Here is a 25,708-nt window from a genome sequence, read left to right as displayed (position 1 = left end):
TTCAATTCCCAGTGAGAGAGCAGCAAACGCACTACATTAGTTTTGACCTCACTTTAAACTAAAACCTATATAGACCTACTGGTGACAAAGGGTGTAAATACAAATTAATTAATATTTCTTTTCATCCTGGGGGATTTTCATACACTCAGTAACATACTGTAACGTATTATCGAAAATCCCTGATTTTTTTCGTTTCTGGAATCAGATCGCAGCAGCTGCTTCGGAACCGTGGAGTAAATTTCGAATATACATTTACTGGATGTGTTGAGTGAATGTATTGAGATTGGCGATATACGTGTGAAGCAAGTTTTGGAATGGAGGAGAGATAATCTATTCTTGGAACTCTGCACCGATTGCAGAAAAACACTTCTCGATATCTTGTACCGTTTTTGCTTCGTTGCATGTCGACAGATAGGCGGGCAGACATAGTCGTTAAGACTTCCTACACTTACGCATATCATAGTTTGGAAGTCTAATAAATTGTTTTCTACTCGGATTCAATGTTTTAAGAATAGATACCATCTCAGACTCTACCTTACTATTCCAGCACGGATTCAGAGTTCTAAGAATAAATACCATCTCAGACTCTACCTTACTATTCCAGCACGGATTCAGAGTTCTAAGAATAAATACCATCTCTGACTCTACCTCTCTATTCCAACACGGATTCAGAGTTCTAAGAATAGATACCATCTCTGACTTTATCTCTCTATTCAAACATGGATTCAGAGTTCTAAGAATAGATACCATCTCTGAATCTACCTCTCTATTCCAACACGGATTCAGAGTTCTAAGAATAGATACCATCTCTGACTTTATCTCTCTATTCAAACACGGATTCAGAGTTCTAAGAATAAATACCATCTCTGAATCTACCTCTCTATTCCAACACGGATTCAGAGTTCTAAGAATAAATACCACTTCTGAATCTACCTCTCTATTCCAACACGGATTCAGAGTTCTAAGAATAGATACCATCTCTGACTTTAACTCTCTATTCAAACACGGATTCAGAGTTCTAAGAATAGATACCATCTCTGAATCTACCTCTCTATTCCAACACGGATTCAGGGTTCTAAGAATAGATACCATCTCTCATTCTACCTCTCTGTTCCAACACGGATTCAGAGTTCTAAGAATAAATCCCATCTCTGACTCCACCTCTTTATTTCAACATGGATACAGAAACTTCGGTTCGGTTCCCGGCGTGAGTTTATGTGGTTAAGATTCCTACCTTGAGTTGTAGCAGGCGCGAATACAGAATTTTTTGTTCGGCGGGGTCCAAGATTTGGGAATGGATCCAATACTATAAGCTACTACGTCTATGTAGTATTGAATGAGTATTGTTCTGTACCCGAGAAGATGAGAAGTAAAATACCTCCACCTATATTTTCAGAAAAAATGATAGAACTAAATAGTTTTTATAACAGAAAGAGTACAAATGAAGTGTAAGATCAAATTTTCATGACACTTTAATTACTTCCATGTTAAACAAATATAGTTTTATTGAGAAAGTGTACAAATGTATATTGAGTTAGAACGTTTGGGGATCCGGATGCGGTGGACGGCCCCGTGGGTGGACCGATTAGCTGTAGATCCACGTCTCATACAGCCTTGCCGCTAAAATAAACGTTAAACCCGAATTCAGCAATGAAACATACTTGTATTTTCTTGTCCTTTAAATTTCTGATATCTCATGCTCTTGTACTACAGAAAATTAGATAACTTTGCTTATTAGTAGTTCCCAGCAGTAAACTAAAAGTTATTATTTATATTAGTAGTTTTAATTTTGCATTGCCCAAGCGTATCTTTTAAAAAATGAGAAATATTTAATTTCTGTTGTTTTTGTTTCCAGGAATGGGAGAATTCCAAGTGGCTGTGACATTGCTAGGAATAGCCATTATTGTAGCACTTGTCCTTCTGGCAGTTTGTCGTTTCATGGGTCTTTGGACGTGGACAACGGCTTGGATCTTTTCCAGCAGAGAGGAAAAGGTCGGGCTCACGCGGAGTGGACATTACAATGCTAATGGGTACCTGGTAAGTAACATCACACACATTAAATTCACTTTTCCTGTAATAGTCCGTGTACATTTAGTGTTGTCAAGCAGATTGAAGCTCGAAAGTCAAAGTGGATACGTCCTAACGAAATTTTCTATGTTTACATATTCAAAGAGCGTTTATTATTTCAATCTCCATGTTTTTACATTAAAAATGCAGAAATAAAACAATAATATTAAGATTTCTGTACTTAAATATGAGTGAGCTGGGATACATTTCATCGAGGTTTCTCTAAAGCGATGTTTACTATTGCACATATTCTATATTTACAAATTAAAATAAATGGAAGTAGTGTACAAGTCATGTCGAGTCGAGCATCGACTTGTATATATTAACTACAATTGAAAAATGATTGCAAAGCAACTCAGTAATCGACCGCTTAACTCTGGTCCAAAGGGTCAAATACTTGTCCGTGGGTTTTTCGGCGTTCTGTTTCATCCCACCATTAATGATTGCATCCATTAATGAATGAATTCATTAATGGATGATCTATCCATTAATGAAAGAAATTGATGGACCTCCAATCCATTATTTTTTTTATTAATCATTCACTTTCATTGGTCGAGCTTCCTCGTGCCTATTAGGTTAGCGTACGAATTTCTGGCGCGGGAGACCTAGTGCGATTCCCAGCGAGGGCTCATGTAATTCGGATCCCATGTTAATTTGTAAGGCCACGTTTTATATAACCTCGATGGTAAGAGCGATACTAAATACAACTCATACTACACCACACTTTCATTTGTCATCCATCTGTTTTAGAATATGGAGCATAATTATAGGATGTGAAATTGAGATTTTATTTGTCATTTACAATTGAAGAAATGCTGTACGTACATTTTTCATGACTTCCATGTTTAAATATATCTTCTATATTATTTAGTTTTTAAAAACCAATTTCTTATTTTTAAACTTGTTCATTATCCTATTTATTCTAAATTGCGATGAAGAAACTCAATTTAATTCATTGTTATAAAGATCGCAAGAATTCGTGAAGCTTGACCTAGATTTATCAATTTCATCACCCACTAGAACGCGAGGGTGTGTCCTGGTCGTCAACCCACACCCATGGAATTTTGACAACGTCGTCTCTCGCGCTACACGGAGAACATCTCCTGAGGGTGCAGTGTTGTCGAATTGCCGCTAAGTTTCCTTTTGTTATTATTGTTATGGTAGTTATTTTATATTTTTGCTATTATTACTTTTACCGTGCACTACTGCTGTTTCACTTTTTCTCAAGTGTACGTTCGGAAGGCACCTTTACGAATCGACCGAATTCTTCGGATGCATCACACATGAGAAAAAGCTCTTCTCTCATTGTTGTAGAGCCCAGGTTTCACGAGTGTTCGCGTTTACTATAGTTATCTCGAAAAACGCATTATACGAGGTGTTGCTTACTTTAAAAAAAAATACTCTCTAATGACATTCTTCATTACTATTAGCACATAACGAGACAATGACCAAATACAAGACATGTAACAATAAGCCTTATTCAGCTGAACAAAATCATATACGTGAACGTAAAACCTCATGCGCAGGTTTCGAGAAAATAGAGAAAAAAATCGATTTGTAAACGTAACACATAGCAGCGTGGTGTGTACGCCACGTAAAAGAGGTTTGGTTTCTATGGTGTAATGTTTCCTCATTTAGCATTGGAACTGAGGTGGTAATAGATTTAAACAATTTCCGATTTTATTACAAATATTAGAGTGGTATAAGGATGCACACGAGCCAAAATTTGAGGCAGTCTCGTCTCGAAAATGTGCTGTAAAATTGATGTCTCAACTCTAAAAGTGTGTATTTCTCTATTGAAAAAGCTGTGTCTCGTTTCGAATTTTGTCAGAAAAATTCTGTCTCGTCTCGTCTCGTGTGCATTTCCAAGAGTGAAAATGAAATATATTGTTGACATTATTAATTGATAACAGAAAACCGCTTCTCTCTATCTATTACCTTTTAATGCTTTGTAAAGATCAACATTAAAACCGGAAATGGATAATTTCTGCCACTTGCGGTTTAAATATGGGATCCAGAAACTAAGTCAATTCTTAATTTGTGATCCTCTACAACCTGACCAAATTTGGTGCCCACTGTTCAAGTGGTTCTCGAGAGTAGTTCTCGAGGTAAATACATATTAGGATTAGGAACTAGGTTTCTGCACTTTCGGCGTCGATGGCCATGTTAGCCCGTCACACATATGAGGGACAACGTATCTCGGGGATCACACCACCTGGAGAATTGGGTGGAAGAAAGGAATGGGGAAGGAAGGAATCGACCTGATACTATTATGTTAAGGACCATCCCGACATTTGCCTTTTTGGTGTGAATAAGAAAAACTCATGAAAAATCTGTCAGGATGGCTGGCCTGAAAAAGCTGTTACACTTTTCTGACTGAGTGTCCCCACCAGGAGAGCAAATATATATATGTATATGTAAAGGAGTTTTGGTAAAACAAAATCTTTAAACATTGATAATGTACTAGAACCATGCCATTTATTGAGGTGAAACCAATATATTGAAGTATACCCTCTTTTAAGCTTTTTATTCTGTCAGTACCAAGACGACAGTACATCATATGGTAAATGAGATGTAGCCTAAAAGTATCATTGGAACTCCTTCGTGCTTAAGCGGTTAGTGTTCACGCCTTTAGCCTGAAAGACCCGAATTCGATTTTCGGCGGATGCTCATGTGCTTTAGATTCCACGTTTGGTCTCATATATCCCCCGCCACTGGAAGGAACGCTAAACTAAAAATCAATCAAATCAAATCAATCAAAAATATCATAAGCGCTTAAATTTTGATTTTTGTTAACTAAAATATTGTCCAACTTAGTCTAAAATATTCGTTGACATACTGCTGCTTCAAAATTAGATAACCATTCCTAAATCGGTTTAGCGATATTAATTAAAGTGAACATAGATCTTTCTAGTCTAGTGTTATGTTCTAATTCCTACACGTAATTTCACTGTTCTTGTGTTGTTCAGTGTTATGTAGTAACGTGTAAAAGCTCGGATTCAGAGAGTTGGTCCGATATATTCCCTCTCTCAAACGTTTTATTCATTCAAGGAAATCACTAGTAGATTTCTCTTCTTGCTCACCTCAACCATAGGTTGGTGGGCGACATGGAAATTTTAAAACTTTTCTCTCCCTTAGGAGACCTGTTTTATGCTTTGATAAGGTCTCTTTATTCCTAACTGCGTCTAGATATTCTAACCTTGGTCTTCTTCCTCCTGATTTTCCTTCTGCCTTTCCTTCTATGAGTATGGTGATCCAATCGGAGTGTCGAATAAGATGGCCAAGCATGCTGTTTCTTCGTCTTCCTATTATCTTCATCATTTCTCGTCCTTCATTAGCTTCTTTTAGTACGTCTCATTCTTTTTTCTTTCGGTACATGGTATGCGGAGCATTCTGCGCCAACACCACATTTCAAATGCTTCCAGCTTGGATATAACAGCTTTTCTCGATGTCCATGTCTCTGATCCGTAAAGCACCACACTCCGTACCAGGGTCTTAGTTAATCATTTACGAATGTCCAACGATACTTTTCCTGATGTTAACAGTCCTCTTTTCCTATTGAATACTTGTTTAGCCTGCGCTCTGGAACTTACGTCTTTTTTACTTCTTCCGTCCGAGGTACTAGAACTAAAATTTTAAATAAATTATAAACTATAAACATACCCATACTGAGTTTTCATGCTTGAATTACACAAAATTTTGGACACTTCTTGATTGATGTTCTTCTGCAAGACTCGTAATCCTCTTAATTTTCCTATGAACACAAAAAGAGTTCTACGAGGATGACTGAGAAAGTTTTGAGATACAGCCAAATGGGACAATGCAGGAATAAAATTTTGCTTGCATGAGAAGCACCCTTCACTTGTAAGTGAACACACTCTGTCTCAGGATGATTATGCCATATGACGTGATGAGTGGTGTTCCTAAGTGGTCGAAGTTACCACCATTTGCACCGCAGCCATGCAATTGGAAAGACGGCATTTGCAAGTCATGATTCTGTATGATTTTAAATGTGCTTTAAATGAAACGGAGTCGATGAAAATATCGACCCGAGTCCTTGGGGAGAGTGTACCATCACATGCAACAGTGTTTCGTTGGTTTTCAGAATTCAAATTGGGCAGAACCTCATTAGAAGACGAGGGGTACAGTTAAAGGCCATCAAGAGCAGTGACAGAGGAAAACACTAATGCCATGAAGCATATGATCCGCGATGACATAAGTGACATCTAGTGTGTTCTTGAGATTAGCGCGCCAAGTATTTCAACCATTCTACATAAACACTTGCGTGTGAAAAAGGTTTCATCTTGGTGGGTGTCACACAACTTGACTGAAAATCATAGCAGACAAGAGCGGAATGATTCAAGACATGCCTCATAAATTTCAAAGTGCGAAGTCTAGGAGAATTTCAAACACTGTGACGGGTGATGAAATCAACATTTACCGGTTTAGTCCAGAGACAAAGTGGCAGTCGTCTGTTTGGATAGGTTTTCCATCCCTAAAGATACTTTGGATACCTACAAAGAACAGTTAGGTGCAATGCTTGAAACCCAGTAACACCAGTGCTTCCAGGATTGGTTTAGGAGGATGAGACCTTATGTGGAATGTCGGGAGAATACTTCGAAAACTTATAATAGTTAAAATTAAAATATGTGTTCCCAGAGCTGCATGTCTCAAAACTTTTTAGTAATTCTCGTATTAATTCCTCTTGCTGTCAAGAGTTCAAAAAATGCATCTGTTAAGTGATAATAATAGACTTCTACAATCTACTTACACTTTTCGAAGGGGGCGCGGTGGCTCAGTGGTAGAGCGTTCACCTCCGGTGCTTGGGGTCTCTGGTTCGATCCCAGCTCGCGCCGTGTAGACTTTGTGGTGGACAAACACCGTGCTCGTGGGTTTCCTCGGGGTTCTCCCGTTTCCTCCCACTTTCTTCATTCCACCATTTCACTCATATCTCATTATCACCGTCTCCTTTAGCCTAACCGGCATAACCATGGGACGTTAAGCTTAAAGATTTAATTTCTTTTACACTTTTCGAGATATATATTTTTATTTTATGTAAAAAGGAAAGTGGTTAAGTTTTCGAATATTGCTTCAATTTCTAAAACTTAATTCCGGTAATCCCTCTTCAGTGAACAATAGAGCTGATCTCACTGAAGCGACAAACAATGCTCTTGATTTCTGTATTTCCGATTCGTCGGATTAAATGGTAGTCAAATAGCCTCAAACAATCATTATCACATTTGTTAGGTACCTTCAATTTAACTGTCGAAAGTAAGTCAATTTTCACATCACACTTTGTTCTCCTACTCTCAGTAAACCGCATGTAAAAAGTGAGGAGTAAAACAGGAAAACTGAAATTAAAAGATGATAGCGGTGATCAGCGAACAGTAACATCAATCGTTAATCGATGGTTTGGCAGATGCACCACTCGAGGGTTCGAACTAGTTGTATATTGCCAATATTGTCCTCCCTCCTCTCCATCTCCCCCTTCTCCCTCGCCTCGTTTGCATTAACTTTTCTGTTGGTAAAAATCTTGCTTTGGGCTCACAGAATGATCATTGATAGTGACAGACAACATTGGATTATATTGTAAAACTTCTTTTTAGTAACCTTGTTGTAAAAGGTAAAACGCCTGGAATGTTATGAAACCCAAAACAGACCAGAGTAGTGTGGGTTTCATATGATGTAAGGCGTTAAAGTCATTACGCACACGATGTCGTTTATCATGATTCGATTTTGGTTGTTCTTGCTGATTTATCTTATATCATAATCGTGAAGATTTACACAAAATTGACTCATAAGCTAATGGTTGCAAGATGACTAGATCATAACAATCAAATCTACTATATTTAAGAACAAAATACATTCAAATGATCCTAAGCATGTTATTGGATTATTGCGCTATCCCAAGCACGTTATTCAATTACTAGCTGTTAACACCACAATTAAGTTAATTCAGGTTGAGTTCAAGCACTCGAGTTAAATATTTGTGTACTTATAAACCTGCCAAATGCGTTTCAAAATTGATACGTTTCAATAAAGCAAGTGAAACTCGTATGAGATCTCACTGATAGATTTTAAGCAATAATTTTTAAAACATTAAGCTAAAATATAATTTTAAGAGTGCTGTTCTTAGCTCTTCTTTGTTTTAGATAGATAGAGAGGTTGACAATTTTTACAGCGTTAACAAGAATTTATTTTTGCTTAATTGACTTTTATCTACAGTATATTATATTTTATATTAATATTCCTCTTTTTATCATTTGCTCATTTATTACTATTACTGTATTATTATTATTATTATTATTATTATTATTATTATTATTATTATTATTATTATTATTATTGCATTGTAATATAGTGCTCTGATTCCATACAATGTGCTATATTTTTGCCAACAAGCTTTTTACGGCAATGAAATAAATATTGCAAATTGGTTCCAGTCATTCCACTCATATGCTAGACCCAAGAGCCGAACCATGGCACTACATTTTTGCTCCCACCAACCAAGAAAAAAATTGAAATACCTACATTATTTTTCAGAACTTCATGGACAGCAAATTCTGCAAATGTTGCTTCGTTATGACAAGTTTTATGGAGCATCCCCTCTGTCCCCCTTTGTATATGTAAATACATAAGTTCATTTCTTTCATTTTCAATCGTAGGCCAGACATCTATGGATATTTCAAGTTTAGCTACAATCGTTTCAAGCCTTCTAGGCTAGACCCAAAAGACAAAAACCTAGCCGATACCATTTTAGCACTAATCAATAAGTTTGGGAAAGTTGGTTTCCAAATAGAGATACGCAAAAATCTCACTCTCCATTTCGTATACAAATGAGAACTTTTTGTTGTGCACAAGCGATGCAATAACGATTGAGACCATTTTGGTGCCAATGGGCGTTGGTGGGAAGGTGACGCGTAAATTAGATAATCTAATAACTCATACTTCCTTCTACATAGAAACGATGTACTAATGATGAGACCATTTTGGGACCAATTGGCGGAGATGGGACGCTACTGTGTAGACCGCTCGCCCCAAATTAGTCTCCGAAAACCTTAAAATTGCTTAGTGCACAAACGTCCACAAACGTTTGATATCATTTTGGTAAAATTCGGAAGAGGTAGAGAGGCTGTCTAAACATACTTATTATTTATGGATAGCAAGGTGTTTCTAATGTACAGGGACTGGATAGCTGGATAAAGTTGTGGTTCAGTTGTAGCGATTTCAGAGATCTTTTTATGTAATTGGATGGCTAATATAACATATAATAAAGTAGAAGTTTTTCCAGTTATGCTGGAGGAAAGTAAATGTATAATTAATTGACGAAGTATTTTATTTGCATAAGCTTCTTTCTACTAATAAATTTATAACTGGTTATTTTAAGTATTCCTGCAGAATCGCTTAACTTGGATCTTATTATATTTTCCTAAGCTATAACCAACATACGTGTAAATCTAATTGTCATTCTTATTCAAAGCTCAACAGCTATGAAGTAATAGAATTAAACCGAAGCCTTTTTTCTTTAGTAATTGCGATAGCATCCCAATCGGTGCTAGTGCTCAATCGGGATTTCCTGGATTTTCCCTTCAATGTTAGATTTTTTATTCATTTTTGCTTTTTCCCTATCAATGAAATTTTAAAGTAAAATTTTCCTTCAAACTTGATACTTTCTTTTAATTTGACTAACTCCAACGACTACATGCTGTTGCAAAGAGCTCCACATAGAAATGAAAGGCAATAAAGTGTATAAAAATATAAATGAACAAAGTGTAAAAGATATTAAAGTAATGGAACTGTCAATATATACGGAAGAATGATCCAGTAAAATCCCTGTCTTCTAGATCTAGTTTCAAACGACTTCTACTAGCACAATCGAACACAAGATCGTACCTCCTCTATTTTGATTTTTGATTTTTGTAGGATTCCAATACTTTGAAAAACAAGCGAAAACATCTAATACAATCCATGCTTGCTTAATAGAGGTTTTTATAAAGCACACTGATGCAAAATAAAAACTGTAATGAAATTTTTGAGTTTTACGTCCTACGGTTATGCCGGCTAGGCTAAAAGAGACGGTGATGATGAGCAATGAATGAAAATGGTGGAATTAAGAAAGTGGGAGGAAACGGGAGAACACCGAGGAAACCCACGCACACGGTGTTTGTCCACCACAAAGTTCACTTGGTGGGAGCAGGGTTTGAACCCTGGACCCCATGCACCAGAGGTGAACGCTCTACCACTAAGCCACTGCGGTCCCACGAACACTAATGCACTGGAAGCAATTGTTTGACGTGACAGTCATGAACTCGTCAGCAAGGAACGCACATATTTGGTGCGCGTTCGTATGTATTAACAGAAAACGAAGTAAAATTAACATCGCTTCTGAAACGATCGAGTTACTCTAGATTTTTGATTCTTGTCCTGTCTTAGACATTACCGCAACATGTTTGTTCTCAGAGCTCAGAGTTGGAGATTTCTAATATAACGTTACAGTATCGTTTCTCAACTGTCTTCTGCTCAAATATCAGACATACACAAATTTTTTAATGAGGCTGTAAATATTACATCTTCGATAAACGGTCACTCACTACCATATCTTGATCTTCTGTAAAATTTATCTTGAACGTATACGGTGTATCTCTATTCTTTTGAGGTGGACAGTGCATGACATGTTTGCCAGTAATGGCATGTGAACACTTCCGAGGTGGTATGCAAAAGTATGTTTTATTTAAAAAAAAAAATAGCTAGGTAATTGCTAAACATAACTATACAACACGAAATGACAGAAATATTCGGTCATACAATGTTTATACTATTAAAAGAAGGGAGGTACTAGTACATAATCAGTCAAATAAAATGGAGTGTTAATGATATTTGTTCTCTTTACCATCTGAGTTACCGATTTTAAGAATAAAGTTAAGCGAAAGATTGAAGATTCTACCAGGAAGATATACTAAACAAATGTGGCATGTCAAACCTTTATAATCCAAATTGTAGGTAAGCTAAATGAATTATATTTTTCCCGTGAATTTTGATGGAAATTAAGCTTCTTTATGCAATTTAAATCTTTCGGGGCCGCGGGGACTCAGCGATAGAGTACCATTCTCTGGTATGGACTCCGTGGTTCAATTCCGCCAAGTGAGATTAATATGGTGGGGCAAATACCACGTGCTTGGGATTTCTCGTGATTCTCCCATTACCTCTCACTTATCCTCAGAGTGCTTGGGGTTTCTCTTATCCTCAGAGTGTAAACGTGAGATGTTAACTCAAAATCAATCTAAACATTTTTCTGTCCTCCTTCCAATAAAATTTTATAGCAAAATTTATCACAGACACAAATGATGTGAAACCAAATTAGATACGTTTTGTATCATAGTCGGATAATTAGTATCATAGTTTTACGGTAGCTCTTCTTCAGATTCAACATCTACTAAAAATAGAAATTTATAGAGTAGTATGAAAGAAAATCTAAGGAAAGAATCATTGGGTTGCATTCTTGGTTCTTTACAGTACTAGACTTCAAACCTGAACGGTGTACATTTGAATCATTGATAAGCCAAAGTGGAAACAGTAATGAAGACTTCAAAAATATAGCAATCGGTTTTCAAAAATCGATAATGTAACAGTATATCAAAAGTATTAGTTTAAAAGTTAGAACATTATTAAAATATTCAACGTAATGCTCTCTAACATATAAAACTACTCTGCAGCAATTTGATTCCTCGCTTTAAATAAACACTGAACCTCTTCCTGTTAACCTTAAGGGGAAATTGCATTATCGAAAACCGCAGTATATGGGATTAGATTTCCTGAAAACATGCTTTTTATTTTTATTTTTTACAAAACCAAAATGGAAGAAAAGGATTACGTAGGGAGTTAGTTTACACCATTCTGTGTTTTCCGAGATGCATTTTCAAAACGAGATTTCGTACCGCTCTCTCTCCCGATGTGAGCGTCTATCGGGAAAAGAAAATGTTCGAGATCTGCGTATTCTCCATTGGATTACGATTTTACTGTAAACCAAATCATTATATAGTGTTTCCAGCTTCCAGTTCAGAAGTAAGGAATACCGTATTTTACAGACAATAATATGCTACGGACCATAAAACGCACCTCAATTTTTAAGCAATTTTTTAAAATAAATAACGTTTTTATCATTTTTATTATTATATTTCAAAGCCAGAGTAAAAAGAATTCTTAGTTTATAAAACCGAACTGATCTTTCAAATCCCTTAAAATCATCGTCTGAACTTTCTTGTTCTTCTTCTTCCTCTTCCTCGTCATCGTTGTCATCTTCACATATTCCTAATAGAGACGTACATATTTCCAACAGTGTTTCACATACGACGTATAATTGATGGTAGTCTTAAGGCATAAATAACATAGCTTTGAGTGAAAGGTCAATTGATCCACTGGAAACAGATAAACTGTTCGCTGACTTTTTCATAATTGTTAGCTCACGAAAATTCGTTTGCAATATATCAATTTATCATACTCGTTCCCCCTATAAATACACTTGTGGTTCAGTCGTTACCATTGAGCTAATTACAGAATAGTATTAGGTAAGCCGGTGATGCGCTTCATTGCATGCGAGCAACACAATTTATTCTCTGCACACGCAGACGAGGTATAGCGAAGGATGAGAGACTTTATTTGTTAAGTTCCGCATGACGTCAGTTATTACGTCACACTGAACAGTTTGATGCATTCTGCAACAGCTGTTACCTCAGTGCATTACGTAAAAATAGATTTTTTTATTTCTTTTTGTTTCAGAATTGAAAAACAAAAATCTGTCGTAGTAACCAAACATGCCAGTCTGGAGCATTTTTACGTTTCTTTTATTTATTTACTTTGGGTCTTCACAATTGCCGATAGTCATCCAGCCCAAAAGAATTTTCAAACATCACAATATGTTTTCGATTTTTTTGTCTTTGGGAGGAACTATTGAATCCAAATTATCGTTTCACGGAAAGAGGTTGGTCGCTTCCTGGAAGATGATTTATATACATATATATACAAAGTGTTCACAAAGTTTGATTCCGGACCATTTTCTCAGAAACTGCTCAGAGTTGGAAATTTCTGCTAACACGTAGTACATATACGGTTGAGGTCCACTGTTTTGACATGCACGAAATAAGTGAATGACACCCGGGAACCGGGGTTAACCCAAACATTCCAAATGGGAAGGTATACTAAATTGGATTGCATTCGAAAGCTCATAATATGCACAGCTTATAACGATCATCCCATAATGATACACCAAATTGTTGAAGCTTTGATCTCAAGGTGCTGTGTATGCTTCAAGTCCATCTTCTGCTAGTAAATCACCTGCAATGCTAGAAACAAAGAGACAAGTCATGTCTTTATAATGGTTAGATCAAAAATAACAATGCCATTCAATTTATACAAAACTTTGCTATTAAAATGACATTTACCATTCTATAGTTTCCATTATCAACAATTGCGTAAAACACAAGATGGCGGGCATCATTGTGATTTGTCATCAAACGTTTTCCCCCATTTCTATTCTCCACCTTCATTCTTACTTTGGTTATATTTAGCAAAACTTATCATTTATTAGGGTGTTTCCACATCTTTGGACACCTTGTATATATTAGATAGAAAGGCGAATTTATGAGGTCTTATTAAGTGACTATGGAATATTTTTAGAGGCAAAATTATACTGCAAGATAAGCAAAATACTTTCTGAAACTTGTCTGTTGTTCGTTCTTTCTGTTTTCATTCTTTGTTTCATAAAGACATCCGCCGAGCAGAAGTAAGCTACATTCCCAATCTAAATCTGTCATTTGAATTAATACTTTTCGGGTCAGTCGGGTCAGCTCGAGTCGGGTTACGGGTGGGGAGTCGGGTCGGGTTATTGAGTCGGGTTGTCGGGTCTGGTCAGTCAGGTTAGTTCACTTTGGTCAACTGAGTTTAGGTTGAGCTTAAACTCGGCTGGAGTCGAAAGCTGCTGTTTTTCACTAGCTGCCTAATTAAAAATAGCAATTTTCAATTTATTTTATAGAAGCCATAAATCTATTTTGCACACTTCCAGCTAGTGTCTTTATGGTAAATGCTTATTTTTGTACTTGTGTGTACTTTAATTTTTAAATGTGGAAGATTGGTTTTACCAATCGACTGTAATATTAATATCTACGCCAATATGGAGTCTGGATTTAGAAGAAAACTAGAAGTTGTTTAAGCAAGGCCAAAAGAAAGATTGAATATGGAAGACCAAGCCCAAGCAGAGCCGCGGTAGCTCAGTGGTAGAGAATTCATCTCTGGTGCATGGTGTTCATGGTTCGATCCCAGCTTGTGCTAAGTGGGCTTTGTGGTGGAGAAACGCCGTGTAGTGGGTTTTCTCGAGGTTCTCCTGTTTCCCCCCACATTCTTCATTCCACCATTTCATTCATTTCTCATGGTCACCATATCCCTTAGCCTCGGTGCAGATTCGAGGGACCTTAAACTGAATATTTCATTTTATTTCACCAAGCCCAAGAACATCGATACAAGAATAAGATAAAGATTGGATATGCAAGACGAAGTGCATAGTAATCTTGCTCTTGGCCTTGTTTTGGTGATCACGAAGTAGCGATGAGCATATTTTCTTGCTTTCCGTATAGTATGAAAGACCATAATCAAAATCACACTTGGTCTTCATTTGTACCGATGAGGCGAGCATTCTTGGCTCTTGTATAGCATGAAAGACCACCAAGACTACGAAATGCAGGACCAAGACTTGACTGTGCAAGACAAAGAATAAGACGCAGTATTGATGACCAAGACCCAGGGTGCGAATTGTTGAATTTCATTTGTTGGGCTGAAAGTGATGAAATAAAATTAGTACTTTATAATTAATTGTCATACTATATTTTTAAATTTTAAATTACAAAATTCATATTATGTATCTTCTTACTTGCAACTATATATACTGTAAAATACGTTTTAATTACTGAGAAAGAAAAATCAAAGTTGCGCGGGTCCCGAAATCATAAGAACCTATTTTGGAATGAAAGTTGAAGGGTTGGAAGAAATCACAGGTGTTCTCCTGTTTCCTCAACCCTTATCATTGTAGTTAAACGATTTCCTTTTGTCTCCGCCAAGAGACTCTTGCTACTGCCATCCGAGAAGACCCCCTGCCGTCCGAGCAGGTGAGAACACTGACCTTGAATAAAAATTTCGTCACATAGAACTAAAGCAAGAAAAAAAATTCTCCCACGTCGGACACTGGTATCATTTATAAAAAGTAATAACCAAACCTCAAAAGTGCCAAATATTCATTAAGATGCATATACAAATCCCCCGCTTGATCTAGCTAGTGGTTAACGTGTAAGACTTCGATACACGTGGTCCGGGTTTAATTCTCAATGGGAGTGCATTTTGGCGTTCATCCAGTGTCGTGACCTAGTGCTCTCAAACGGGTCGGGTTACGGGTCGGGTTGGGTCAACTCGGGTCGGGTCGGGTTGTCGGGTCAGGCTACTTGGGTCGGGTTGTCCGGTCGGGTTGTCTGGTCAACTCGGGTCGGGTTGTCGGGTCAGGTCAATCGGATCGGATTACGGGTCGGCCGGGTAATCGGGCCGGGTCAGTCAATTCGGGTCACGGGTCGAGTCGGGTCGATCTTCAACCCTACCCGGCCCGTTGAGAGCGCTACTACAAGAATTGCCAAAACTGAATATTTTTAGTTTTTAGGCTGTCTAAAGGGGAAATGAAAAATCTCCATGTTATTTAAATGGTGGTTTTCTTTGGGATACAAAACTTATCTTTTAGGCAATTGAAATACGTAAAGAAACTTGAAATTCGGTAGAATTGTGGACTTAAAAGATGCGAGGACGTAGGCTGAGCAAACGTGTGGGTCTAGTTGTGGATATATATATATATTAATTGACATATCTCAGTGAGATAAAGAAATTGATGATGGGTGAGTGGAAACCCTGGGTGTAGCCCAAAATTATGATTTGTTGTAAAACTTTGATTCTTGTTTAACGCCAATGTTGTTGCAAAATGATACATATATACCTAGATAGATGACACCGAGATCAACACAATGTATTTTTTTTTAAAATTATTATGCATAGTTTTTGAGAAAATCGAACAAAAGAACTTTTATGAAATTAAAAGTGTGTCGTTCGTTGCCAATAACAGCTGAAAAGTTTAATTGTTATTGAAACAGAATCTTTATTTGTTTATATACCATACACGTAAACAAAATACACCTTTAACTAGAAGATTGTTCATATTATTGTTCATCTTCTCGTAACAGTAATGCACATACTGCGTATTACAGTGGAGTCCCTAAAACTCGGCACTTGATAACCCGGCAGTATGGATAACTCGGTCACACTCTGGCAGGGCGAAAAAAATACCGCGCGCAGATACGTTCAAGGTCATTGCCTGCATGCGTGTGTCCGCTCTTCCCAATACTGTAAATTACTGTATAATAAGTATTCATTAATTTTCATTTTCATATATAGTAAAGACTCTATGCCTTCAGAGTACGTACTTTTCCTTGGTTTAAGGGTATTTGGGCAGTTTATTCTCTGTTGTATTCTCAAGTAACCAATGCATATAAGTACAATACTGTATTCTGAGGAAACACTCACACTTATTCTTTTTTAAGCCTATTCCTGACATTTTCACAAACTCGGCCATCCTTCGGTTCACATTAGGCCGGGTTTTCGGGATTCTACTGTACTAGTAAAGAAGGTAAATGAAACTGAAATTGACTTAACATAGTTCCACATTTTTTCTTACGCGTCAGTCTGGGTTACTTTTGATACAGCGGTACGTTCTACTGGGTAGGGAGACCTGCGCATATTCTTCAAGCATCCTCTGCTTTATAATGATGTTGACATCAAGTCCCGGAAGGAAATGAGGTTTCTCAGCACTAAAGTTCGTTGACTGAAGCCAACTTTCGTTTTGTTGGTTTAAGCAGAAGTTCAAAAGGGAGCTTCCTTATTGTTCTCTTCTTTGGGAACAATGATTATCTTAGTGAAACATGCTACAAACTGAAAAGAAAAATTCAAGACTAGAGAACTCAGCTTCAAATTAAAGCAGAATGTAAAGTTCACTGAATCAGCATCTAAAAGAGTTTGAAACAAAGATAGCCTTGTTTTCTACACTATGCTCCGCATAAATGTCAGAAGTCTTATCGAATGGCTATACCTACACTAAAAGAAAAATCGGCTGTATTTAGAAACAAAATCCGTAGATTCCGGCTACATACTTGTTTTCTATATGGAAACAACTATCGAGCGCGTTTAAAAGGAAAATCCATAAATTCCGGCTACAGGCAGCTTTCTTACACTAAGAGAAAAATAGAGCGCATTTAAAAGGAAAATCCTAGCTTTCGGCTACAGGCGGCTTTCCTACACGGTGAGAGCAATCCAGCGCATTTAGAAGGAGAATCCGTAGATTCCGGCTACATGCGGCTTGCCTACTCGGAGAGAACAGTAGAGCGCATTTAGAAGGAAAATCCGTAGATTCCGGCTACATGCGGCTTGCCTACTCGGAGAGGATAATCGAGCACATTTAGAAGGAAAATCTGCAGAATTCGGCTACAGTCGGCTTTCTTACACACAGAGAATAATGGACTGGATTTACCAGGAAAATCCATATTCCGGCTAAAGCAGTTTTCCATGCTTCCTGCTCCTGTTCCTGCCACGACAGAAGAATGGAATTCCAGAACATTCGTGTTGTGGCGCAGATTTTCGGGACTGCGTAGTGTCCGTACACAAGCAAAGAATGTTTATCAAAGTACATAAGCATGATTTTCTGCATTCTGTACGTGCGAACGGAAGATGCATGATCTCTGTTTATTTGCGATTATATAGTATTTATTTCCGAAACGGGAGTACCCTGAGAAAACCTATGGATACGTTGTTGTCCTCAACAATCTTACTTGGCCGGGGATCGAACCGGGGAGCTCTGCACCAGAGAAAAGCGCTCTACCACTCTACCCTAAAAAGTACCCCCTCCTAGGGGTGCTAGGGTATCCTGATCGACAGTATTTTTTCCACATTGTAATTCATAAGTTTTTTTAAAAAAAAATGCTCTAGATGTCTCAGAGTTATGCTGAAATATCCATTTATTATTGCTAGTGTATTATTATTATTATGGTGGTGGTGGAAGATTTGAGAATTTAATGCTGCATCCGATATCCCAAAAGGAGTGAGACCAACGACATCGGAGGTCGCTTTATTAATTACAGCAGTGTCGAAACTTTTACAACCACCGTGCCTTACTGAAGATACTTCGAGAATGTTGGTTGATTAGTTAACTTGGGATGTAGAGCTCCCTTCAGCACCGAGGCTTTATGAGACATGGATCTGCAGCTTAACGTGGAATCCGAACGACATGAGTTCCCACGGAAACCGAACTTCGGTCTCCCACGCCGAAGACTTGTACGCCTACAATATGGTCACGAAGGAACTTTATTTCCCTAACAGATGACTTGCGATCCCATATTGCGAGCTACAAAATATTTTTTTTATGAAAAGCCTGGTCATTCATGTAGGCAAATTAGGCAGCCTCCTAGGGCAGCAAATTTTAAGAACAGAGCGCCGGATGAGTTATCATTTTCCTTTGTAACTACACCTTTATTTCATCTAAAATATTCCCGCTAATTCCCACTTTGCAGGAAACATTATTTCTCGAATAAAACATGAACTTTACGAAACTAATGGTAGTTTTAACATAATTAATGTAAACTAACGATACGACTTGGAAAATTATCAAAATTGTTTATGGGCAGGCTTACCGGTACTTCACATTTGGCGGGAAAGTTTGTTTCTGTGATAAAAGTGTATTTTTGTGAAACTAATAATAGTTTTAACAAACCTAACGCAAATTAACGATATAAAATGGAGGAATGTTTAAAATTCGTTTGTTGGTGGGGAACCGTGAAGTTGGGCTGTTCATTTATTTTTCCAGTAAAAAGTGTATTTTTGCGAAACTAATGATAGTTTTAGCAAAACTAACGTAAACTAACGATAAACTAAAACGAGGGTTTAAAAAATATATATCCATTAGGTGGGTGGGACAACGTAGTCGTTCGATATTTTGGTGTGGTTAAGTATTTATGGTTTTTCGGTATTTCGGTATATCGATATTTTCGTATTTAAAATTATCGATATTGGTTTCGATATTTCGGTATTTTTTCTGTTCTACTGTGCATTCTTTCACACATGAAACGTACAGTGCTTATAAATAGAAATTTTGTGAAGAAAAATTGATGAAAGATAGAGTGAGATAGGTGAAGATCATAGACTATTTCTAATGGATTGTTATAGTTGTCACCTATCGTGGAGTCATAAGATGTTACATGAAAGTTTGAAATGAGAAGGTATACCATTTGATAAAGGGAATTGTATAAAGTTCAGAGGAGTACACTGTGCTTGCTGTAGCATTATTCAGTATAATTTAGAGCTGCGTTTTCCAACCTCTGTGTCTCGAAACATTGGTGTGTCGCAAATACATGTCAGGTGTGTCGCGAGATTTTAAATGTCTTCTAAGATCTTTCACAAAGAAAATATCGTTAGAAGAAAACCAAAATTTATCGCTAATTGACTTAATTTCACACTTCTCTTTCAAGTTTAAAGCTGGGGGCGCGGTGGCTCAGTGGTAGAGCGTTCACCTTCGGTGCTTCGGGTCCCTGTTTCGATTCCAGCTCGCGCCGTGTAGAATTTGTGTTAGACAAACACCGTGCTCGTGGGTTTTCTCGGGGTTCTCCCTTTCCTCTCACTTTCTTCGTTCAACCATTTTCATTCATTTCTTATAATCACCGTCTCCTTTAGCCTAACCGGCATAATCGTGTGACGTAAAACTAAAGATTTCGTTTCGTTTCGTTTCGTTTCCAAGTTTGCTTTTCACGCTGTTCATTTTTCTTTGGGAAGAAACACTGGACATGAGAGTATATCTGTCAAGAGTTCGTTCACGCATAGATATGCTTTGTAAAAATCGCCAAGGACAAATATCTCACTAGTTTTAAGTTTGATATCTTCTTATATTTTTGATGGTAATATGTCTTTCTCATATTCCTGCTTAAGAGTCGTAAGTTTCTTTTATATTAATATATTTCTATTCAAGAGTCTTACGTAATTTACTTGTGAGATGTGTATCTCAGAGTCGTTTCATAATAAAAGAATGTATTGTATGTATTGACGTGTTTGCTTTTATGCATCTAGAAAGTTTGAATAGTGCTTTGGTGTGTCCCAAAGAAAAAAGAGGTTGGGAAACGTTGCTTTAATGCGTAGGGGGAATTTAACCTATAAGTTCCTATCGCTGCACTCATATATCTCTTGTAAATGGCACTGAGGCTGAAAAATCATATTTTAAAAACTCTGAAGTAGAATCTCCTTGTAATCCACTTGTTGGTTGTAAATTATTACATTGATTATAAGAAGTATATAGTATATATATTGAGTGTTTATTCATAAATTATATTTTCTTTTTCTTCCCATAGGTTCATTCCGACTCGGATATTCACCTGGACGCCACTGGGAGCTTCAAGAGATTCGAGCCCGTGGATCGCGACTTCAAAGTGATCAGTGAAAGTGTTACAACTTTGGGTCCAGTAAACACTAAAGACACGTGGCCCTTAGCGGCAACTATAACACCCCCAACAACCCCTCCACAAATTCCTCCACAACCTCTGCGGCCAGCGCCTGCCCCTCAACCATTAAGACCAGCTCCAGCACCCCCAGTTCCTGCGCCGCCACCCCCAAGCCCTGCCCCTACCCAGCCAAGTCCCCCAGTGCAATTACCTTCAATACCCGCAACGCCCCCATCGACCCCTCAGATGCCTCCAGCGCTCCCTGAACAATCATCTATAGACAGTGAGAGTGCCGTCACGCACTCTGAGTTAGAGAGTCCCGAGTTGCCTCCAACGTTAAAGAGGGCTGTATCGTGTGACTCGGTGTGCTCCGACACATCGGTTGTTCTCGGGGATTTGGAGGAACCCAACATCACTGGGTACCTGTGCGTCGGATTGGAATATGACAGGTGAGACATCTACTAGCAATGCTTTTAGATTTAAGATTCATTATGTCTAATATTCAAACGTGAAAATAAACAAGATGTGTCAAAATATACAGTGCTTTTTAAAAATCTCCACAGTGGATATATGTACTTGTGTTATTGTTGGAAAAATATGGAAATATATTTTCGTTCTTGTGTATATGTATTTTATGATACGCGAATATCTGACACAAACTCGAACGATATTAGACTTTAACCTTCAACTCAAGAGAGCCGTGGGAGCACGGTGGTTCAGTAGTAGAACGCTTACCCTCTGCTGCGGAGGACCCTGGTTCAATCTCCGGCCAATTAAGTTTCTGGTGGATAAGAGCGTGTGTGTGGTTTTCTCGGGGTACTCCCGTTTCCTTCCACCAATTCTTCCATCATCATTCGCTTGCCTTAATCATCGTCTCCCTTAGCCTAACAGGTATAATCGTTGGACGTTAAACTGAAATATTTCTTCTTCTTTTTCAACAGAAACGTATAATACGCAATAAAGAAAGTGCGTGTCACGTCGTAGCCAGTTGTACTCAAAGATTAAACAGAGTTGTGTCGAATAATGAGTGTTGATACATGAGCTTGTTACATTGTTAACAGCTGAACAACGAGTTTTGGGTTGACTGCGTGTTTGTCACTAACAGACTTCTTTTTCTCGGTAGCACCCAAAGGCATAGTATAAGAGAATCGACTTAACCCTTTCCCCTCAAATTTGTTTTGACACAGCAACCTGTACAGCTCGGATTTATTTTGAGATATACCCACTACTTGCGTCGGCCAATACAAATACTCGTAGCCCCCATTTGGTTGGCTTCTGTGGGTTGTATCACTTGAAAACTATTCTCCCTTTGAACCTTACTATACTTTAATCAATGCTTACATTTTGTCCTGGCGCAAAAAATTCCCTAAACTTGTTGTCAAGATGTTCCACAATGTTTATTATCTTTGAACCCCTTGCACGAACACTTTGTTGCATCTGAGGTGCTGGGGGCACAAGTGAAGCATCCAAAAAAAATGAAAAACGTATCGCGGTTGAAAATAGTCCTTATAAAATGAACATTTGTTCAACCATTCCTCTGAAAAGTAATCTTGCATGTTTGGTTTAAGATTTAGTGACATATTTAGTATTACACCCCAAAATGCCTTCAGTTGAGGAACTGTCATGTCATGCCAAGTGGATCAAATGGACATTTTTTGTAGTGGCATTTGTATCTTAAACTTAGCATACATATTTGTTTCATTTGTAATTTCCTCAAGCAAAGTGTCACTAAAAAAATAATTGGAAAAATTCAGTTTCTGTAGTTGGCCTTCCAACAACTGGTGGCTTATACCCGGAATTTGCTGTGAAGGGTACTTTTGGAAAATCTGCATCATTATTACCATAGGGAGTCCAATTGTCCCTTGTCAACACATCACCTGTCACTTGGCCATCATTTTCATTGGAATCGGAAGATTTATCACCGCTACTTTCTTCACTCAAACTATCATTATCTAAATATTCGCTACCACTATCAATGAAATCGGTATCTAAGGAGTTGAATAGACGGCCAAAAGATGGCAGAAGTTGTCGACTAAATCATACAAGCGGGACTCTGTCGACTTGCGAGTAATTAAATCGTCAAAATTAGTGCGGAGTAGCCCCGACATACGAGCGGAAAGGAAAATCTCGAATGTCGGGGCTCTCGCCGCATCCGAGGGGAAAGGGTTAAAACTACTTAAGAACTGAGGAATGCTATCTATCACATAATCTTTCGCAAACATGTGTAAAACATTGACCTATGTCTTTCAATACTTGCTGTAACGGAGTGTTTCCACGTATTCCTTGGCCTTAATCAACTGTAGAGAGAGTTTTTGAAAGCGCTGTATATTAACTTTGAGACAAGTAGAGTCACATCAAATTTTCGCCATAACCAACATCACCATTATTATTTTAGCTATTGATATCATTCAGAAATTTAAATATTTGTTGTGTGTCTATGTTTATTCTATTCATTCTACGTTTTCCTACAAATATTCTATAATTTATCTAACATTATATTCTTATTGTTTATTTCGTCATCCAAATATTTTCTTGAACTGGCTTTCGGAATCTCGAACAGCCCAGGTAGACAAGACACTTTTAACAGCAGATGTTAGATACTAAACTCTCTTAATAGGACAAGCCCTTACAGCATCAATGTGATAACGCAAATTGGAAATTGCAAAATAGGGTAGAGGAAGGAACAAAATAAGGACTTAATTAAAGCACAACATACGAGGAGAGTTGAAGTCGATCCGGAACTTGAAAACAATAAAAGAGCCAATTTCAAGGAGTGGAAATAGCATTTATATTTTCACATAGCCCCCTCCTACAGTTATACATTAATTCTATTGTTTAATTAATGTGTGGAAGGCTTCGGCATAGAAAGTTTGTCAGTGCCTTTGAACCATGGTAAGACAGCCTGCTTCACTTTATCATAACTGCGAAAATGTTGATCTCCGAGGATGTTTTAAAGGTCCAAACAGGTTGAAATTTCTTAGCGTTAAGTCCGGCCTTTATGAGTACACAAAAGAAGACTCTCCTCTATTTGTGAATTTATTCCTTTCTTGTCCTGTAGTAAAAAAGACACTTAGTTTTGGGTAGTGGTAGGATTATTACAAATATTTAGAGCTGTTCCTAAACATTTATTTAAGCGAGGTTCTTCTATTACAAAGTCCATTCAATAAATAAACGAAAAAGTTGTATAAAAAATACAAACCTTACACGAAGTTTGTTCTTCTTTGTTAGTTTTTGGTGGTGTCCTACAGCTATTATAAAATGGACCTGACACACCTGCCACGCGAATGGAATACTACCTAGGTAGGAATCAGTGAAACAAGATGGCGGCACCCTTGCAGGTTCGCACCAACGAGCAGCAGCGGAGTGTCATTAGATTTATGTTAGCTGAAGGGTTGACACCAATTGAAATTCACTGCTGGAAGGCAGTGCAATATGGTGAAAGTTGTTTGCGTCGAACACAAGTGTACGAGTGGGCAGATAAGTTCAAACAGGGTGTAACAGGTGTTGAAGATTTCGCAACTCTCACAATGTTCTTCTCCGTGACTGCACAGACAGGACAGACTGCAAGGTCCTGGGGATGGTGGATCTTCAACACCACCAAAAAAATAACAAAGAAGAACAAACTTTATCAAATTTTTGTATTTTTATACAACTTTTCCTGTTGTTTATTGAATGGACCATGTATTTTGAAGATGTTTAGAGTCAAAGTTGAAAGTGTTGTTATTGAAATTTTCGTGGTAACATTTTACAATTTTTACTTTAGCATAAAACTCACGCACCAATGTTCGTTAGTTTAGGTTTTTGCTTTCTGTGACTTTATGCAGTACCCAGTGTACAGAGGACAGAACCTTCTATTAAAGTGCAATTCCGAACTATGATGTTGCCTTGAATTCACTGCTGTTGCTGGGTACACAGAGCATCATGCAACCTCTTCCTCACAGTATATATATACCGTTTCCCACTACACTAACTCGCCGCTAAGAGAACTGCATTTCAGGATCATACTACATGCTCATATCACTGACCATTGAAACTGAATACATAACTTGGTGGTCAATCATTATCTGAAGTTCAATTATTTCAAGAACTTGATTACCAAAGTAGATTAATAAAAAGGATACATTTATGCACTGTGGTATGCTATGTCACTAAAATAATAAATAAAATTGCATACACGTGTAACTTCTATTAACATATATAATGAGACTCTTAATTAGTGATGTTTATTAAATTTACCTATTAATAAAAACTTGAAATGGCATTTGTTTACAAATGTTCGACAAAAGCAAACAATTAGTTACATAGACCTTTTGATGTTTCCTACGTATGAAACTCATATTCTCTTTATACAGAAAATAATAACAATATATAATTGATCTTATGCACTATCCGTCTATATGCACTATACACCATCTGTCTCCAATGCTGAATCGAATTGCAATACATCAAAATCCAGTGTTAATGGATACCAACTTGGCTAATAAGGATTGTTTTTATAATAGACAAGGCTTTGTTTTAGTACAACCACTGAATACAAAGTATCTTTTTATTTGTATATGTGTGTAGTACATTTGTTAGATATGAGTGCAGTATACAAGAGTAATTTATATTATCAAGTATGCATGCTCAGTACAATTGTAATAAAATAGCACTTTGTATGTCTTATTGCATTACACATTGTGTTTGCATTTTGTTTGTTTGTTTCCATTCTGCCATTATTCTGACCTTTTTTTTAATTTGACAACAGAATGCAAATAATTGAACATCGCACTCTCTTCCCTTTTTTTCGTTTTTCTTGCATTTACATATAACGTATGCATTCTTTTTTAGTTTACAAATCCCCTGGTAAATTCACAATGCATATGTGCACTCTCGATATATGAGTGGCTCGGGTGAATATAATGTTATGTCACATATTCTAACTTTCAAATAAACTGAAAGAAAAGTTGAATTTTCCTATGCAATTCAATGGAATGACGCAAACCAAACAAGTCTTCCCTGCCATCCGCAGGTACATTTCTGAAATTAAACTGCCTACATACTGTCCTATACTTCAATCCCAATTTATTCCACTTAATTAATCAATT

The 25,708-nt window shown here is 37.4% G+C and overlaps 1 protein-coding gene across 2 annotated transcripts in view; it reads left to right on the top strand.

Moving 5' to 3' along the window:
* LOC145681108 (synaptotagmin-12-like) overlaps positions 1-25,708 on the top strand; it is a 607,941-nt gene that overhangs the window by 259,802 nt on the left and 322,431 nt on the right. For both annotated transcript variants that reach the window (XM_081752521.1, XM_081752520.1), the window contains exons 2-3: positions 1,856-2,037; positions 20,532-21,070. In XM_081752521.1, coding sequence (XP_081608647.1) covers positions 1,858-2,037; positions 20,532-21,070 — 719 coding nt within the window. In that variant the 5' untranslated portion in view covers positions 1,856-1,857. The remainder of the gene's footprint in view (positions 1-1,855; positions 2,038-20,531; positions 21,071-25,708) is intronic.

Source organism: Thermobia domestica, chromosome 3 (assembly GCF_964235325.1).
Source record: "Thermobia domestica chromosome 3, izTheDome1.hap1.1, whole genome shotgun sequence".
Taxonomy (NCBI): Eukaryota; Metazoa; Arthropoda; class Insecta; order Zygentoma; family Lepismatidae; genus Thermobia; species Thermobia domestica.
Note: the sequence above shows the minus strand (reverse complement) of the source record. Positions and strands in the feature narration are given on the sequence as shown.